The 21,118-nt window shown below is 30.5% G+C and overlaps 1 protein-coding gene across 1 annotated transcript in view; it reads right to left on the bottom strand.

Annotated features, from left to right (window-relative positions):
• Positions 1-10,075: 10,075 nt before the first annotated feature.
• LOC129229912 (calcium-dependent secretion activator 1-like) overlaps positions 10,076-21,118 on the bottom strand; it is a 168,923-nt gene continuing 157,880 nt past the window's right edge. The window contains exons 28-30 of the mRNA XM_054864293.1: positions 19,329-19,433; positions 18,300-18,445; positions 10,076-10,518 (exon numbers count right to left, since the gene is read on the bottom strand). Coding sequence (XP_054720268.1) covers positions 10,335-10,518; positions 18,300-18,445; positions 19,329-19,433 — 435 coding nt within the window. The 3' untranslated portion in view covers positions 10,076-10,334. The remainder of the gene's footprint in view (positions 10,519-18,299; positions 18,446-19,328; positions 19,434-21,118) is intronic.

The raw sequence follows: 21,118 nt of genomic DNA, 5'->3' as shown, positions 1-21,118 counted from the left end.
AGAATCGGCAAACGGTAAGATTTTTACCTACAGTTTCAATTTAAGATACCGATTAGTACATTTTTGCGTTAACGCAAAACGTTTACACCATTTCGTTCACGCCAACGCTGACAGCTCCAAATGAAATAAAAGTTACCGAAAACTGATCAAAAACTATTACTAATGTCAAAATAATGCATAACTAAAAGAAAAACAGTTCAATCTCTGCACCTGGAAGTTTTTTTTAATGAAAACACATTGTCTTAAAATACATGTCGAGTGCCAAACTATAGATAATGCTGCCATCTAGCAACCATGCTGCCAAAGTCTTCGCCAAGCCCTTCCACTAGTCACATGATACATCTATGAACCAATTTTCTTCATCAGCAAGAATGAGAAAGCTCGGTCTACTCTTATTATTAGTCTATGGTTAATACAGAAACTTTTTGCACCAGGAGAGGGGGGGGGGAGGATCCACGTTCTCATGTTTTCAAAATTCATTTCCCAAAACCTCATTCTTTTCCATATTTGCTGCATGATACTACGCTAGCAAATGATGTAGAAGATAAATAATGAAAAATGTATTGCATGTGATGCATATCAAACTGGTTGCAAATTGAAAAATAATATAAACATAGATGTTACGAGCACATCAAAAGAATGCAGATTTTTTCGTAATTACTGGAATAATTAATTTTGTTAGTACAATGCTGTGCTGTAAGTTTTGCATTAAATTTCGTTTTAATTTATTCACTCATACCCCATTAAGAGTAATGAAAATGAAACGGCCCAGCACTGGCTTCCTATGGCTGACTACTGGAGCATTTTCTCGCATTAATAGGTCAGTCTTTAAAAAAAAAATTATCTTACTTCTGAAACAATTTAGTGAATTATTATCAGAAAGGTGTAGCCTAAGTTCTCACAGTGTTTTTGTTGGTGAGTTGATTGCTGAAATTTATAGGTTAACAAAAAACAGCTATTGCTCTCTTAAATGGCCGACTACTGGAGTGTTTACCCTACTTGTTACTGTATACATGTTTCTGTGAAAGCCCTATAATTCTGGTAAATCTCAACATAGCTGGTGAATAATAACATTCGTTTTCTTAAGACATCGGCAAAAGAACAAATATTTCCAGTGAATCACCTGTTATAGTAGATATTCTCCAACTTCAAAATTTCACAGTAGCACATACAGAGTCTTCCTGTTTAACGTGCAATACCTCTATTTTAGACACCCTTAGTCCTAGGCTCATACTTCCAATTGCAAAAATGATCAAAACAAGATGCAGAGGTAAGATATTAAAAAGTTTGAAGTGAAAAAAAAAAACGAAATGAAACTTTTTATATGGCAACAAGGTCCCTCAAGTTACATTTTGAAATACCACAAGCATAAAAAAAGAAGGAAAAAAAACACTCTGAAACATTTACAACCAAAATTCAAGAAAATATATCAAGTTGAAAATACTAAGGAGCAATGCTGAAAATATGATGGGAATATACCACCTTATCAGAAGAACACTGATTATAATAATTATTGCAGCGAAAAAAAAAAAGTATATTGTTAAATTCTGTAAATAGTAATTATTTTTATGATTAATTTGCTGTAATCTGGCTATTTTTGGCATTTGTTCCATTAACTGTCATCTAAAATTATCGTAGTAACTTAACCGGTAAATTTCTTGTAATGCATATGCAACCCCCCTCACATTCGAATGAAGTACATGGCCCTCCCATTTCTGAATGATAAGATTTGTGAATGGAATAAAAAGAAAATGAGAAATTGGTAGAACATAGTAGCATTTTCTGGATATTTCTTTGCTGGGTATAAAACGCCGGGCAAATTGTGAATGAGGGAGAGAGTCTATTACTCAAAACTATGTCAAAGATGACTCGTGTCACTCTCATTTGAACCATAACATATTACCCCTCTTACTGCCATGTGAATGTGATATGTTTTTCAAAACCTATTACAAATGACTGTATATGGTGCTCATGCAACATCACAACCACTACTATTATACGTAGGATTTTAGCTAACCTCCCACATGTGGCTGCAACATCATGATGAAAGCCATTTAAAAGGGGTAATTAGAGACTATCTCTCCTTCTTGGGTCTCAGAAGGTTAAATACTTTTTTTTTTCATAAACAGACAAAAAGAAAAGGAAGAAGACAACATATAATTTTGTAAATACATTTATTTTTTAGATTAATGAAAATGTTTCACCTTTTTGAAACAAACAAGGAAGCATATTTCCAACAATTTATTCTTAATTGCACTAAACAAGTTTCTTGTCTTTGGAATGTAATTATACAATGGTTAATAGAAAAGAAAAATATATTCAATAATAAATAATCATGTTTAACAATAAATATTTAAAAAAATTCAAAATTTCTCACAAGTGGAATGATTTTGTCAGAGGAGGGCACAAAGTTGAGAAAAAGTTGTACGTTATATAGTTCCATAAACTTTTACAATAATTATGCATTTTGAAAAATAACTTTTCAGACTCCGGAATGTGCTAAATGTTTTTCGCAAGTATTTTAACTAAATTGTCTGGAAAAACTGATTTCTACAAAATATTTTAACATGCTGATCAAATCCTATCAGTTCATTCTAACATAAATGTCAACAATTCCTTCCTTGTATTAGCAATTTCAAGTTTGTATGAGTCACAAATTTCCAAAACATATGGTGTGATGCACACAGAGTTCACCTTGCTGGGGGGGAGGGGGGGGACTAAACAGTCCTTACATGTGTATGAAATTTCATATTAGGATTGGTAATGTCTGTTAAAACCAAGGGTTCTCTGCTGTTTTTGACACCCAAAACCACCCCTTACCGCACTCCTGGTGTAATGATAACTAATATGTAATGCATAGCAAATTACAAATTCATACATTTTGTACACTATTACTACTAAGATAATACAAGATGTGACTTATTCTATATGTATACCCTCCTCTTCCTGTATCCACCTTTGATTTTAGTTATGGAATAAGAAGAAAAATATATGTTACAAGAAGGAATGTATAAATAATAAATAAATTATAAATGGAATTTCTTTATATACACAGCAGCTAAAACTACTCAATAACACAAAAATACAATATACTATATAAAATATCTAATAAATAATAACTCTTATGTTTCTTTAAGATCAAGTTCAAAGAGATCAGATTATGACTAGACTAAGTAAATTGGAAATTTCAAAGACAAATATATAAAAATTATACTATATCAACACAAAATGCTGTCACCGATATTGTATTTAAAAAAAATTACCAAAAGAAAAAAAGCAAGTCATAGATCAGATCTTCTCACCTGGAAACCTATTGTATACACTATTGGAAAATATGGACTTCCCCTATCCCTTTATGTCTTCTTTTGCAATAAAATACTATGTATATGTGCAGATGCACTTTTTTAATCATAAAACAAAAGTTCAATAAACTTTGCATAAAAGATAAAAGTTGATTAAATGACAGGTGGGTTGTGTTACTATGATCATTAATTATTTAGTGTTCTATATTTTATATTTAAATTACTCTTGACAAGCCTATGGTTTACTGAATAAATCATGATCAATGTTTTATTCAGAAAATTTTGACTGAACCTTAGTGCATTTAAAAAATTCAGTAGCAGATTTTTGACAAGGCAAAATAAGAGATAGACCTCAAACCATAGAGACCAGCCCTACATATTTCCTAATGAAGCACTGTAATTTATATTTTAAAGTTATTATAGCCTTTCATTTTAGAGTAGTAAAATTTTTTTGTTGAACTAAGCTTGGTTAAAAGTTTTTTTTTTAAATAATTAAAATTTAGTTATTTATTTATTGTTTGTGTATAGCTATATGACTCATCATACAGTTATTGCATTTCGTATTAATTTGATGAGGAGAAGTTTGTTGTGGAATATTAATATTTTGGTGTTGGTAAATAAAAAGTTTAGTACAGTCGTCCCTTGTCAGTTCGCGCTTTGACTTTCGCGGCTTTGCTCTATCGCGGTTTTCTTTTCAAATATAGTTGTAAGGCATCTCAAATAGGCTCATTTTAATTCTTTCCTTCAAAAGAGTAATAAAATATTGTTTTCAAGTCAGCAAGTTCATCTCAGGGGCTATAGAACAGCCAGTTCAGGAAGGGGGGGGGGGTAATAATGCTATTGTTACTGTTTTCAACCATTAAACTATAAGTGGAGAGTGTCTATCCTTGATAATTGCAAGAATATAAGTCCATTTGTTAAAGGTGTTCAATTACTTGCTTTTCAAACAGTAGGTATTACTTGCAAAGGAAAGAATGCAGATTCAGGGTGAGGGAAATACCATCACTTGTGTGTGTATGTTTAGTTTATGCACAAAAATAACAATTACATTCACAACATCTTATTTTCTCATAATTTGTGAAACATAGAGGGGGTGAAGCGAGTAACTGGGCAAAAGGATGTTGTTGCATGTGTACAGGGCTAAAATTATGTAAAAATATTGCATCAAAAAAGTTTGTGAATAATTTTCTACACTTTAACTAGGGAAATATTCTATTAATAAATAAAGAATCATACTTCGCGGAAATTCACTTATCGCGTTAAAGTCTGGAACTGATTAATCGCGATAAACGAGGGTTGACTGTATGCTTAAGGTTTAAAATACGGTGTAAAATGTTACAACTATTCTCCTTTTGTGTGGCTGGGTACATATAGAATAAATTGTTGTACTTGCATTATATTTATGAAAGTAGATAAAAACATTAGTTATCTGCATTTACCAATAATATGACTACCTTCTTCTTTAACTGCAAAAGAAGTTCTGAGAATGTTTTAACACTTAATGGATCAACTTCCCAAAATTATTTCCTCATTCTAATATCCATGTAGAGTTATGTGTTTGCTTGAATTTATAATCAAACATAAAGCACATTAAGCCTTAAGAAAATTGATGGTTTAATAAATCTGAACTGAAAAACTGTACATGTTTGTTTAAAATCCATGGAAATAAGTAAGAGAACATTCTATAGTTTTAAGAAAGTTATGAAATTCTTTAACATTTTTTGGAAGTTTTGCTTTGCTTTATATATATTTTATTTTACTCTCACAGATTTTGTACTTCAGTCATTAGGTTTCTGCCTTTAACCCCCTTGCGATTGGACAGTCCCAGAATTACATGTTAAATGGACGAGATATCTCATCATAAACCGCAGGGTGGTTAAAAGAGTCATTACTGGGTTTGCTCATTCAGTTAGACTTTGCCTTATCTATCAGAATTTATTTTGCTATTAAAATTTTCTTTTGTTATTAAAGCTATCTTACTTAGTTAGCTTAGCTTTTGTTATTAAAGCTTTCTTTTGTTATTAAAGCTATCTAATCATTATAGATTTAATTTTTGTAAATTTCATTAAAATATAAAAACTTTGTTTTTTGAATTTATTTTGTTCACAGTTGTGTTTTTCATTCACAGACGTGTCTGCATTTATAAAAGTGAACATGAAAATTATGCAGAGACAGAATCATAGTAAAAGAAGGCGAAGTTAACAGCTGTTTTATTTTAGGGAAGCAATGAAAAGCTTTATTCTCAGAAGTAGATTTTAGTCTAATATTTTTTATTTAATTGCTGTAAAAAAAGATAAATTTACTCTTTAAATATTGTTTTGAAGTCATCGGGAACATTGAACATTTAATAAAATTCAAAAATCAGGAAATTTATAAAAGTTTTAGTTCCAAATATGTCATGCTCCTATAAAAATTTTATGCATATAATATTATTATTATCTTATAATTTTCTGTAATCCATTATTCAACACAATGTATAATTCTAAAAATGTATTTTACCTTGTCCACTGTGGTATATCTGCCACTGTATTTAGTGATAGTTTGATTTTATACTAAATGTGCATAAAATAATTTATGCACTTGTAAAATCTTTAATAAGCACAAAACATACAACCCAGAGAACTAGTCATTTTTTTCTCTAAACTATTAAACTTGCATGTTTTGAAAGATTATTGGATTTTGTGTTTTTGTGTTCATTATGCTTTTTGAAAAAGAGTTGGTAATGAGAGAAATTAATGTGTGTGTGTTCATATAATTCACTAAACCTTTATTGAAATCTAGATCAATATTTTTAACTGCAAATTAAAAAGACTTCCTGACTGCTTAGTATTCAAACTGCTAAATATTAAATAAAATCGTCACTTGTACATTTACAGTATGGGACCTCAAATCCAGAATGCTCGGGACTGTGACCTCCCCAGATTTTAGATTCTGTCTCAAAACATAATGAAAACTCTCCTGTCAAGCGATATTTGTCACATTTTTCTCGGTTTTACTACTGTTGGCGCTAAATTTCTTTTATTGTTTGATCAATCGGAACAAAAGTATACTTCATTATGCTAAAACAAAAGTCAGAGATAATTTGCAATGGTGTATCCACGGATGTTGGTTTTTATCATTATGCAATGTGCCGATTGATACAATAAATAAATAATTTTTTTACTAAAAATGATTTTGTATTTTTGTTCAATAGGCTTTGCATTGCATACTTATGAGAAGAAAAAAAGAATTATCGTTAACTGAAAGTGGATGTTAAAAGATTGCAGCCCAATAACAGCAAAAAAGCAATTTACGCATAACACGTGGCATAGAAAAAAAAAAACGTTTGAAAAAACACTGAACTGAAACTTTTGTGTTTACAACAAGCAATAGCCGCATGTTAACTATTTTAAACTTTTAAAAACTGCAAAAAAAAAAATTTAAAAATATTTTTAAAAAAAATATTTGAGAAAAAAAAGATTTTGGATTTTGGGATTCCGAAAGTGGGAGTCCCATACTGTACATATAAAACACATTCAACATAAATGATTGAAAAGGAAATTATCGTAATCAGGTGCCAGCACTACATGATATAAAAGAAATGATTCCAAAGAAGAATCTTACAAGGCTAACAATGTAGTTGCATAGATGTTTTTATATAGAGGGAGAGAATTTCTCCCCGTAATATATGAAGGCAAGACAGCACTGCAATAGAGGTTTAAATAAAAACAACATGGACATCACATAAATATCAGGATCTTAAATCAACAAAGGATATATAAAAGTACATAGATTAAATTGTACCCTAGAGAGTAATATTGCCTCTTAATACTTTCTAACACTCAATGTCAGAAAATATGTATGAAGTATAAGCTGTCCGAAGGAGCATTCAGCATAATTTCTATATGTTTTATGATACTAAAAATACATTTTTGATACCACTGAAAGATAAAAAAATAATATTCAATCTATTAAAACTTCTTTTTTTTTCTCAATTTCAAAAAAAATACAAATCTTTTTCAGAAATTTCCAAGATATCATTAAAAATTTATTAAGATTTTTTTAGACATGCAATAAATTTTGAAAGTTTAAAAGTGATCGATATCATTTCGTTAAAACTCGCAGCAGTTACTTAAAACTAATAATAAAATATTTAAAATGCATTTCATTGTGTCAATAAATCATTACTTCATTTCTTATAGCTAAAAGTTTTAAATGGAAAACACAGAAGCAATATAATATTCGTTTTTTGACTTAAAAATGCCACTCAAATTCTGTCTCATCTTTCTTTTCTATTTCAGTAACATAAAAATTGAAAATCTTTTTTTTAGAAGAACAATTCACAGCACATAATTTAAAATACACCTGACATGCAGGATTCTGATAGCATTTTAAAATGACGAGTTTTTTTCAAAATGCCTCATATTTTGTATCACAATTCATTTAAAATCATCTTTTAGTCAACATAAAATTTCAATATACTATGTTACAGAATTATTTTTTTCCCATTTCATGATACAATGCTCACTTCACATTTGAATAGTACTAAAATATGTAAAGTAGTTTGATTCTTAGAAATAACTCTTAAATAAAAAAAAATGCTAATGTATTTCATCTTACAGCAATATACAGTAAATGCACATGAGGTGTGTTAACAGGCAAATATGCACTATGTAAAACAATGTGACACACATAAGGACTTATAAGGAAGAACAACACAGGTACTTGTTAGAAAGTTCATAGTGGTAAGTTGACACAGGTGAAATAGTTTTAAAGGACTAAGACTGACCACTAACTTGGTCTAAATTTTCGTTGTTTACAGATTGCTGAGTCCAGCACCTTAGAGCACTAGAACACAGAAATATTGTTTAACAATATTTTTCAATAGAGGATATAGTGTAGACAATTAATTAAAGGAGTACATATTTACAGTATATTTCATCAATTGCATCATTGTGTAACAGGAAAAAAAAAAGGAAACCAACTTAAAAAGAAACAGTAAACAACTCAAAGTAAATAATATATGAATGAAACTCAAGTTTTTAATCAGATTTTCTGCACTAAAAAAACTGAAGGACACTTATTATTCTAGAAACAAGTAACATTATTGTGCATTTTGTTTTAAATTTCCAATCAATCTGTTTTAAATATCTTGAAGTAAAGCCTTTAAATAAGGTAACAACAAATGTGCATCGTGTAAATCTTTTGATTATAAGACCAATATGGAAGCTGTTTTTCAACATCATATTCATTGTTTACCTTTACATAGAAACACTGAATAACTTGTTTCCTCTACTGCGTATGAATGTTACTTGGAGGCTAGAGGCTTCATGAGTTTAACACATAATCAACGTAAATATCCTTCATATTCCTTATTTTCTTCTAATCTTATCTTTAAATAAAGCCTACCATTTTAAATTAAAAATAAATTTTAAAAAAAGCCTTTGAATAACAATATTACCTTTTCTGTATACAAAAGCTTCAGATCAGAAAGTTGCCTTCATTTTTGTTCGACTAAAGGCTTAGGATTTAATATATCTTCATTTCATTTGCATGAAAGTCACACATGAAGTGAAATAAAATTAAGCAAGTTCAGTTGAGTATAGCTTCCCATACTTTATTTTTGTCTTCCAACAGTGTAGCATATGCATAACACTTTAAATTATTTTTTTTGCAAAGACATAACCCAAGCTTTAAAAAAAAAGTTATGAATGGGAGGGAATGTAAATGCTGATTATTTAATTAAAACAGTAATCCTCATGTGTACCCGTCCTTTATGTGCCAATAAGGTGTTTTATTAACAATAGTTAATGTGACTGAAATATTGATTTAGCGAATGTGCACCATTTCTCTCAGAAATATTTTTTGTATCAGCTTATTTTTATTGAAATAAAACATTTTTTAACTTAATGAAGGAATGTTTTGATGTTGAGGTAGATTATAATTTACTTTGTATAGTAAATGGTCATTGCAACATTGAAAGAATTGTGAAAAAAGCTATTTACAATACTAAAAAAGAAAGTATGAAATAATTTTTTTTATGTTACCTTAAAGCATTTTTATTAGCAAAAGAGCTCAAGGGTTGGTTGTTCTATTTAACAAATGGTCTGCCTATTTGTATTAGAAAATTTGTATATTATTACATTCATACTAGTGACAAAAGGAGTTTCCTTTTTTGATTACAGGAAGTGTAAATAAATCTTGATATAACACAGCAATAGAATTTACATTTGTTATTCGTTCAAGATAAAAACAAAAACTAAGCATAGTTTTGAAAAATTAAAAAACGCTTTATACTATTAAAATTATTGACTCCCAAATTTAAAGAGAAACTATTCATTTTCAAAAAAAGGAAGATTTCAAACTGAAAGGATTATATTTATACTAAATGCTAGTGAACTGTAAAACCTGCAGTGTAGACACATTAAAAAAAAAAAGACAAATGCTATCAATGAAATTTGTACCTTAATTTAAAAAGGAAAGAAAAAAACACACACAGCATTATGTTATTTGACATTTCTGTGTTCTTTTGCTCTAAGGTGACTATACAAGTGTCGCAAGAGCGTAGGACAAAGTTTATCTTGTGAGAAGAAAAACATGAAGAAATGCATATAGACTAAAATCTCACTTTTCACTTCAAAAGAGTGGATTTTAATATTTTATTTGCTAGATAAATGTGCCACTAATCTAGGGGCACTCTTGGCATTTCAGAAGAACATGCGCTCTTTTTGTTTTGTTACTGCTAAACAGGCATTTATTCCCTGACTAGACTGACTGACTCATAACTCTTTTGCTATCACAAATCTAAGTTGTCTTCAGATAGCTGTGTTTCTACATCATATTATACATTCAGGAAGCAGACTCTATAACAGTAACTTTGCAATGCTAACTGCATTAAATGCCCAAATAAAATTTAAGTGCCTACGAGTTTCTTTTCTCATCAGAGTCTAATTTTGGAGGGTTTCATTTTACATCAGAGAGCACAACTATACTCTGCTGCTAGGTAGTTTTGACCCTGATGGATAAAAAAACAGGTGACACTATAGTGAGTAATTAAAAATTAAGGAAACCGCCCGAGAATTTGTTAGCTAAGCCACCTAAACCACCACGACTCAGATTTGATATTCTTCCAACCATGTTCTGTGTAACGTTTTTAATGCTACTGACATAGCCCTCTGCTCCTTCAGCATCGCGTGCAACTGTTCTGCCCTTGGATCCATCTTCATCTGCATAGTCCCTACAAGCAAAAAATAAACTAATTATTCAAAATAAAATAAAATTAATAGTGGTCAGGTTTTGGATAAGTATTAGCACTCAAAACTTACTTGACTGTCCATCTGATTTTGACTTTCATTTTTAAAGGTATGATTTTTTTTTTCTTTTCCAAAATTGTACAATAGTAAAATTTTACATCAACAACTTTGTGTATAATGAAATGCTGATTCTTGTGCATGAAACAAAAGTTATGACATGGGTTTACGACACATCATACATAGATTAATGCATAAAAATTATTCACCTAAAACTACTTTAAAAATCAAGTTTTGTTTTGTATGATATATATATATATATATATATATATATATATATATATATATATATATATATATTACAATAAAAGTGAAAAATATTGAAAAGACAGACTTCGATGAACATTTCGCTTCTTTTGAAACCACCGTTTAACCGTGTATGATACAACCGTGACAAACCATTTTTTGTGGATCACTATCACTGGGGTGGATGAATCTTACACGTGGGAAACGGACGACTGGCATGTTTCTAGAGTGATCTCTTTGGATATGGATTTGTTTCTTACTTTTACGTTGATAATTATCGGAACTTGTTTTCCTGATTAGTCGAGGTGAAACCACGCTTTTAGTTTGAGGTTTGAGCTCTTGTTTATTGTTTATAGTTTAGCATGTGGTGCATTTGTCCAATGTCTTTTAGTTCATTGTTAAAAATTTTTTTGGTCTTTTGACCATATTTAATGAATCCTCCACGGCTGATGAGCTCTGGATTCATACTTTGTCTTTTCGTATTGTTTCGTTTAATCCTGTAAATAGTAATTATTGTAGGAACGTAACCTGTAAATAGTTTCCCGTAATGAATATACAACCCCTTTTCATATGGCTAAAGTATACGACCCCTATTTCCTTTTTGTTCATTGATAAAATTTGATAACGGTCTACTACTTTACAGAAGCGTGTGGAATATTTGAGAAATTTCTTTTCGGTGTCTATATAAGCCGTTAGCGATGGATAAACAGTGGAGTTTCGATTCAGATTTCGAACTGAGAGCATTTTTGCTCTGTTTATTGCGAGGCATTTCGCTGTGTTGTTTTCGTATTTGGAAGTAAATACGTGTGTAAACGTTGAGTTTACGGTGTTGTGTGATAATTGCTTAATTGCTGATGAATAATTTAGCAGTTGTTGACGATATTTCCTGTACATAGTGTAAATAAATTTCCTGTGTTTTTATCAAGAACTGTGTCATCCTTTCAAGAAAGTGGAAGTCGCACCGAATCCGTTACAGTATTAAATAGCTATTTGCAAATTTCCTTTTTATCATCATTATTTTTATATAATTTGTTTAATATTTAGTATTTGGCTTGCATATTTTATATATATAATATGTAAGCCAATATATATATAAAGGTGCATTTGCCCATTGTTACTCTATATTACATGTACTGGAGCTTAAACATTCTCTTTTAGTTTATAGTTAAAATTTTGGTCTTTTGACCATAATTAATGAATCCTCCACGGCTGATGAGCTCTGGATTCACTCTTTTTCTATTCCTACTTAATAGCTGTTTGCATTTTTCCTTTTTATCATCATTTGTTATTTATATTTTGTTTAATTTTTGTAATTCTGTTTGCTTAATTTTATATATATATATATATATATATATATATATATATATATATATATATATATATATATATATATATATATATATATATATAAGGGTTTTGCAAACAAACAAATGTTCAAACACAAAGACAATTAATATACCAGTCAAAGGGAGAAAATATATTCTACAAAAATTCTATAGCTTCTTTGTAAAAGATCAGGGGTGATTGTGAGTTCATCAAAAAATACCTGAAAGTTTCAAAGCGAGAACGGGGAGTGCGGGGGGGGGGGGGAATCTTTGGTCCTTATTACACCTTTGCCATAGTATTAAATAGTTCTGAATCAAAATATTGTGTGTACATTTGATTAAATTTTTAATGGATTACAAAGTTACGAGTTGGTGTTATACAAATTATCTTGACATTTGTCAATCTTAAGGGATAGGTGTCCATCTTGAGGCACTTGCAGGTATATTTGATGAGTATTATATAATTTTAAAAAAAAATGTGAAGGTAGGGAGATAAAAGCATAACAAAAAAAAAACATAATTCCGGTATTTTCGGACATAAGAATACCGGAAATACGTCCGAAAATACCGGAAATTTGGTAATATACCGGAACACAATCACCCATGAAAAGATATTTTACAAAAATGATACAGGATTTTAAATAATTTCTAGTTTTGCATTGATTACTTTGAAGTTCAGCTTTTTTTTTATTATTTTTTATTAACCTCCTAACCTCTGGGTTATTTATAAACTTATTGAGTCTTTCTTCAATGATCATCAGCAAAAAAATATCTGGATTCACTATGAATACATTAAACTTGATATTTTTAACATAATGAGGAAAAATTCAGCTAACTTCATAAATAATAGAAAGAGAAAAAGGAAGCAGTTGATAGTAACTCTTCAAAAGAATGCATTAAACTTTATTTTAACTAAAATCCTTCATTAAAATTAGTTTTATGAACCAAAATTCAAGAACCACCACCCAGAAAAATAATTTTAGCATTGGACTGTATGAGTTACTTACAGCGGATCAGTTTTTGATTTAAGATCTGAAAGCAAAATAAAGCAACAATTTTAGAAATAAAAATCAAACCAGCAGAGAAAACATATTCTTAAAAGATTTAACATTAGATACACTATGAAACAATAACTTTAAAAAATGCAAATATAAATAAAATCGTAAAATTCAACTATGATAGTGATAAATAAATTAAATCATGTTAAAAATAAACTTAACTGCATGGGGATTTTTTCCCCTTTCAGATTTCATATCACCAAATTAGTATGGTGATTGTCACTAGTGGGGGTTCACAAACTTTGAGTTGCGGCACCCTTTGAAGAATTCGAATTTTCTCACGGCACCCTCGTCTCTCTATTATATACATATATATTAATACTAGGAACTTGTTGCGGCAACCCTCTCCTCTTCCTGAGGCGCCCAAAGGTCTTGCTGCAACATCCAGTTTGAGAAAACCTGTCTAGATACAGCTCAAGGGCATCCATATAGGAGGGCAAGTAGGGGCTCAGCCACCCCCCCCCCCCCACTTAGAAATTAGAACTTTCTTACTTTTAGTACTTTTTACTTTGCAAGAATGTAAAAACATTTCTTCTCCAGCCATTAATGAATAAGTTTTTAAAAATGTCAAGTTTTAATAACTGTAATCTGTACTGAAATCGGTTTCCATGGGGAAAATGTCTGAGCTCCCCCCCCCCCCCCATTAAAATTTTGCATATGGGCGCCCATGATACAGCCTATGCCCATTTAAGCTGCAAGATCTCTATTTTTGAAACCATTAGTCCTAGATGCAAACTTCCAATTGCAAAAATGGTCAAAATAAAGTGCAGAGTTAAGGTATTTAAAATTTGAAGAAAAAAAAGAAAATTACTTTAAAATATGAAATATAACTTAAAATGTACCCCAAGTCAACTAACTTATATTTACAGTTATAATCTCCATTGAAAAATAAAGTTTACAATGACTAAGACTAGGGGTACAGTTTAAACAATTGTCCATCCCCCCCCCCCCCGGGAGCAAGTGTCTTCTCTTCCTGTTCTTTCCTTTTTATATGCACTTTTACAAAAAAAAAAACTTACTATCATTTATACTTCTAAAATCGAGAAAAATCCAAAATTCGGATGTTCTGAATTCCCTACACGTCCAAATTTTTGAGGATGTACAGTAAAAGGCCAATTCAGAGATGCTATTGAAGAATATTCCTTTTCATTGAATTGTGATGTTGTGGCTCATGTGAAATAAATGTCATTCATATGCAGACTAGCAGTACCCACCCAGCGATGCCCGTGCTGAGAATTTAAAGGAATTCCTTTGAGTAAAAAAATCCACGCCCCCCCCCCCATGTAAAATAATCATTTTTCAAAGAAAAACCTTTGAAATTTAAAACTATTCACAAAAACATTTTAAAAGATTTACAGAAGCTTTAAGACTCAAAATAATCGTCCAACTGTATAGTTCTTCGCTTAACGTGCCAAAGTTCCATGGTACCATAATCCCACCTTTTACAGAATGAAGCGGTTTTTGCTTGCAATTTGAAATGTTTCAACAAATAACCAAAAAAGACATCAAATAATATCTTTCAACGTAAAATAATTCTGCAACTCTATTGCTTGTGGCCAAACTCGGCAAGCGACCACGCTACCGTAACCCAGCTGTTAGGGAACGAAGCAAACTCCAATTGATTAGCCATCCCATTTAACGAAAAAAGAAAAAAAATCCCATGGGACATTCGAAAATCGTCGTCAGAAAAAGAAGAAGAAAAAGTCATATTTCATTTGGTTAAAAACAAATCAAACGTTTCTTTGGAATTCAAAACAATTCGCCAAAACATTGAATTACATTTACAGTTAACAAATAAATACCTTTGTGCTGAAAATTAAAATAATTAGTTACCCATCATTGTACTTTATAACTTTGGGTAAGTAATTATTTTACATTTACAGTTGCTTTAAAACTTTAAATAATTTTCCAACTATTGTTATCACCTAACTCGCCAAAGGACCGTGATACCGGAACCCAGCATTTTTGCGAGCGAAGCGGATATATATTTTTTTGCAATTAAAAAAGTTTCGCCAAATAAAACGAAAAAGATGTTAAATTACATTAACAGTAGCTTTCAAAAGTAAAAAATTGCCCAAATCTATTGCTTATTGCCAAATTCACTAAGTGACCCCTCTGCCGTAACCCAACCGATTAACGAGTGATACAAACTCCGATCAATTAGCAACATGATCAAAGAAAAAAAGTTCCTTGATTAAACGGAATCCCCCCTCCTCCTCTGATGTAAAATAATCAATTTATTTTACTAAAATGCGTAAACAAATAGCTGAATAGTTAAATAGCTGAAAACAATTATTTTCAATTTTAATATGTCGCCAAATAAATAAAATATATATCAAAATTACATTAACAGTAGCTTTTAAATTGTAAAAAAATCCCGCAATTCTATTGCTTATCACCAAACTCGCCAAGCGACCGTGTTACAGTAACTCATCCAATTAGCGAGCGAAGGGAACTCCAATTAATTAGTGATCCAATGTTTTTAACGAAAACGTTCAAACGAAAATTACCCAGCAGAAAAACCACGTAATTAAAAAACACAGTACATCTACTATGAAAAGGAAATCTTGTATCCACTAAAATGTAAGAAAATTTGAAAAATATGCTTACATCGTCGTTATGTCTGCTCCATCTTTTCTAATTTCTATTTTAATGGAACATTCGCATTTATTTATGACTTGATTTATTCATTTAGCAAATAATTTTACATGTTAATGGATCATTTAAAATCTATTTGGGGAATTACTGGGGATTTTCATTTGGAGGACTATTTACTTTAAATGGCTTGGTTTAATTATTTGGAAACTTACATTTCATTTTATTAGTTTTGTTTCATTTCTTGTTTTTTGTTCAAAAAAAAAAAAAAAAAAAGGACTGACAAAATAATGCATGCTTTTACCGAATAAATAGTCTCTACGTAAATATAATTAAATATGCTAACAAAATAAGCTAAACAAAAACAATCGTCAAGATTAATAATGTGCTGTAAAGTACCTATAACAGAAAAAAAACGTGTCTCCGATATAATAAAGGTAACAGTTTTCAAAGAGAGTCGACGGCTCTTTAAAATCCTCGTCTGGAATAGTTTATGAATACATGAAAACATGAATTTGTGAATACATACATGGAAACATCGACTTGCGAAAACCTAATCAAAAGGAAATATATTTTAAATGCCCTGTTATAGACAAAGCCCCAATGCACTAAAAACCAATTGCAAGGAATTTTACTTCTTGATACTCAAGCAAGAAATGGCAACAAATAATATTGTTCAGCTTTTCTTCGAGCTAAAATTAATCTGGCGCAAAAAATGGAGGAAAAAATTTCTTTTTGAAATAGATGAATTTTTACTTATGCTTATAGCTTTTTTTATATTCATTTTTTGATGTCCGTGGCTTTAGTCCTTGTGGATATTTTCGACATGATTATTTTTTACAGGCTTTCCAACGGTACAAAAACCGAAAAAAATCGGACCTTTTTTTGGCATAGACGTATGTTCAAGTGGACATAAAATTGAGTTTTTAACTAATATCTCTGTTAATTAGCATCCTATTTAGATGAGGCTGACATATTCGTAACCCTTGCAAAATTTCGAACTTTTTAATTCCTGGTTCGACCCTGAACTCGAGCCCTTTCTTGAGAATTTTGCACATGAGTGCAGAACATTCCCCATCCGGTTTCACCCCCTTAAAATGGAAATTTACAAAAATCCTTTCTTAGCACGTGCTTACCTTATAAAATTAAACCTATGTTCCAAATTTGAGCTTTCTAGCCTTAGTAGTTTTTGCTGTGCGTTGATTGTCAGTCAGGACAAGCTACTTTATATATACAGATTAAAAAAAGAAAAACGGGCCTCTTCTCTATAATTTGTTCTGTTTTGATATGAAGCATTCAAAATTGGTGTCGCTCAGGACATATCAACTAGTGACTAAATGAAAACTGAGTGAATCATAGTAAGTGTACTAAGATTTTCTGTACATACCAAATTTTAAAACAGAAATCTGTTTTAAAGAGCAGTACTGCCGTGGGCAGGTGAAAGGCAGTAACTGTAATTTTTTCTTTTTTTTTCATTTTTGTCATATATTGTACAAGCTTGCTAATTTAGTTTCTGCTGATAAAAGGTCCAATTCCAACCTTTCCCTACTGTTAGTATTGGATACAAAACGCATTTCTTCCAATATTTCGTAAATTCATTTCTGCAGATACTGCTGTTTACCTGACTCTGCACATGGCTGAATATTACTGTTATTCACCAGTTAGTCGTAAGTGGGGAAGAGAGAGATAGCATTTGGAACTCTAACCATCTGGGTATTTAAAAGACTAAATGCAGTTAGTCATGTAACAGCCATTACAAAAAATGAAGATTTTCTACAACCCCTCTTTTATTTATTTATTTATTATTATTATTTATTTTGAGGTTAATACAGTAGAAGACCGTTATATAATGCACACCATGGGACCACAGCTTTTGCGTTATACAGGATTTTGCGTTATATAGATCATTTCACAAATTTTGAAACTAATATTCAGAATATATCTATATATTAGCACTTCATAATGAGGTTTATCTGCAATGAGTATTAAAGCACCAATATTTACAAATAGTTATTCACAAATAAATATGTTTCACAATCAAAAGGAAGTGAATTATCCTGCACTTCTGCTAGCTTCATGGTTTGCATAACAGCTGCATTTTCAAGAGTCATCTGCTGGTACTTTCTTTTTACCGTGAACTCTAATTTTCGTTTTAAAACTTTGAATTAAGATGGAAAGATGGAAAACTTTCAAAATTTAATTTGCCTAACAATTTTTATTTTTGCAAAGCAAAACAGAGAGATTTTTTAAGCTTCAAAAGCTATTGTTTACTTCTGAAAAGTTGAGCGGTTTATAGAGAACTGCGTTATAATGGTCTTCTACTGTATGCAAATGACTAAATATACTCTAAAACAGGATCATATTCAAAAAAAGTCAAAAAGCTGCAGTGTATTCAGTTAATTATTTGTTAACATGAGTAAACTTTTAAAAATTATTATAAAAGGCTTTGCCTTTAATAACGCAAAACCATGCTTGAATACATACTCAGCATCTTCTTTCTCCCTATGACTAGGATCATTAACAGCAGCAGTAGCTTCTTCAAGTTGTAAACGACTAGTGACAGTTTGATAAGTTTTAGAGTTCAGCTTTTCTTCCTCTATACCTTGCAGCTCAAAATCAGAATATAATTTCTAGAAACAACATAAAGTTATTACATGAAGCAATAATAAATATTAGAAATGCATTAAAACACTAATTATTACATGAATTCAGGTACTTTAAATCTCATTATTTATTGCGTTTAAATATTATTTTATTTAAATAGCCTTATGAAAGGAGAATTTATTTTTAAGCTGAAGGGTCATGTTTTCGCCCTTGGCGTTTTCAATTAAAAAAAAAGTCCCTGTATGCCTGCAGTGAAATTCAATGTTCCTTTTTTTCCATGGTTAATAACCAAAACTACATAAGAAAAAACCACCACCTATATACTCATAGGTTTGCACACAAGAGTTACTAGAAATATTTTCTTCTCCTCCACAGACAAAAAAAGGGTAAATGTAAGGTGCACAGTAACATTCCAAATCTACACTACCATTTTTACTATTACTTATCATATCATTGCATTTTCATGCAAATAAAGAAGTAAAACATTTTTAAAAATCTTAGGCGTGAACAAAACTGGCAACAAATGTGCACTTTCTATATACTATTTCATATATACTTCAGAAGAACTAAAAATTAAAATACCAGACCCTTGAAAAAGTGTGCTGGTGTGTGTCCCACCAAATTCAAAAGTTCTGCACATGATTTGATGTACAAATCCAAAAAAATATCATCAGGCATAAATGAGTGATAAAATTACCTATACATTAATTATAGAACACAAATTCAACACTATAATACATATCACTTAAATTTGAAAAGAACAAAAACAAAGCAATAGAAATGTTTCTTAAATAGCTAAAAATAATAAACAAAACTGTCGGGACTGTAGCTAAAACAACAATATTAACAAATATCTAAATAAATTCAGGATCTTGTACAATTATTTGTAATATCTGTTTGAAAACATACCTTAGCAATATGGGATAAGGCTGCTAACTGGAAGGAATGTAGACCATGATCTAATCTTTCAGATAACCATGTACACATCATGGAAATCTGAGCAGCATACCAATCCTTTCCAAAAAATAAATAATTGATGTACATAAATAAGATTTAATGAAAAAAACTTTTATGTGATTTTAGAACACTTTCTTAAATAAACATTTATGTAGTGTCTTATACAGCGTTTAAAAACATTTTTTCCCAAAACATCAAAAATATCTGATATTTTTATACCTCTCCAATATTTTCAATCAACAAAATATCATTAAATTACGTTTTCTTTCAATATTAATCTATCCTATATGTATTTCATATAAAAATTGTATATTTTAAATTATAGTACTTAAGAAGGAATGGTATTTACAATCATTTGTGAAATGCATTAACTTATGTTAGTATTTTAAAAATAAAATTTCTCAATTTCAGTTACTTTCCACATTTACTAATTTTAATTGAATACATGTAGCATTTGGTGCTTTACCAATTTTAACTAACATTGGATACATAAATACACTGCCAGCTCAGTTATTCCATAAGGGGACTGCAATTTCGTGCTTTTTAGCACTCATCAGCCCGGAATAGGAACTAACTGAGCAGGAGCAGAAAACATTTAAAGGAGCCAAGAGAGCCAAACAAACTACAAACTGGCAGCTAATGTAGAATTAGCACACCGGAGGAATGACCCCAGCAATGGTGCGGTTTCTTAGCTTTGGCTTAGGGCAGTAACTTACTGCAAAATGTTGGATACTTTTACAAAATTAAATTCAGAAATAAAAATATGCATGAGTCAATACACAGACATAAGGTATTTTGCTATTTTTCCAGACCAAATTTGAATTTTTAACCTGGAGTTCTTCACTTATTTTAAAACATTTACATTACTAATAATTGTATTCATATAAAATAAAATAGTAATATATTATTACATTATGTTTAAGATAGGTAAAATTACATCATAATAGATATATTTTAGTATTCTTTTTTTTTCAATTATAATTTTCAATAATAAATGAGTAAGAAGATTTAAGAAGATTAATTAATGTAACTTTAATATTGTAAACATCGTAGCGTTCCAAAAAAAGAAAAAAGTGTCTGACATCATCATACTTTCAAAATAAATAATGGATACATATCACAGGGTTCATACTCAATTCGGATAAAGAAATTCCATGACTTTTCCAAGACTTTTTCATGACTTCATAAACATTTTCATGACCTTGTTATACAAAGAGAATAGTACTAGTTAATGTTAAATTTGCAATTTTCGGAAATGGGCATTAGCAAAACCTTTACGTGAATGCCCCTACCTCATTGAAGCACTTACTTGTGACTGATAATATATCAATGCAAACTGCAGAAACCTATAAACCAGGAGTTCTCACACGTTTTTGACTTGCAGCACCTTTGAAGATTTAGAATTTTCTTAAGGCACCCTTGTCCATCTCTATTATGTAAACAACTAATAAATCGTTATTTTCAGGGCGGGGGGGGGGGAGGAGGGGGGGGGGGGGTTCACACCTGCGCACGGTTTGTGCACATACGTGCAGCATATACAACACAGGATCATATCTCTCTTCCAAATACTCTGGTGTTATATAAGAAGGACAAGTTTTAATGAGGCGAACCATTGTCCCCTATCGTACAAAAATCTACATTTCTAGATTATTAAATCTCGGGAAAAAGTGACGGCACACAACACTATTTTTCTTTTTGGAGTTGGTCAACTACATAATTTAAGTTTCAAGAACAGTATGAAC

Source organism: Uloborus diversus, chromosome 9 (genome assembly GCF_026930045.1).
Source record: "Uloborus diversus isolate 005 chromosome 9, Udiv.v.3.1, whole genome shotgun sequence".
Classification (NCBI taxonomy): domain Eukaryota; kingdom Metazoa; phylum Arthropoda; class Arachnida; order Araneae; family Uloboridae; genus Uloborus; species Uloborus diversus.
This window is presented reverse-complemented; position numbering and strand designations above follow the sequence as displayed.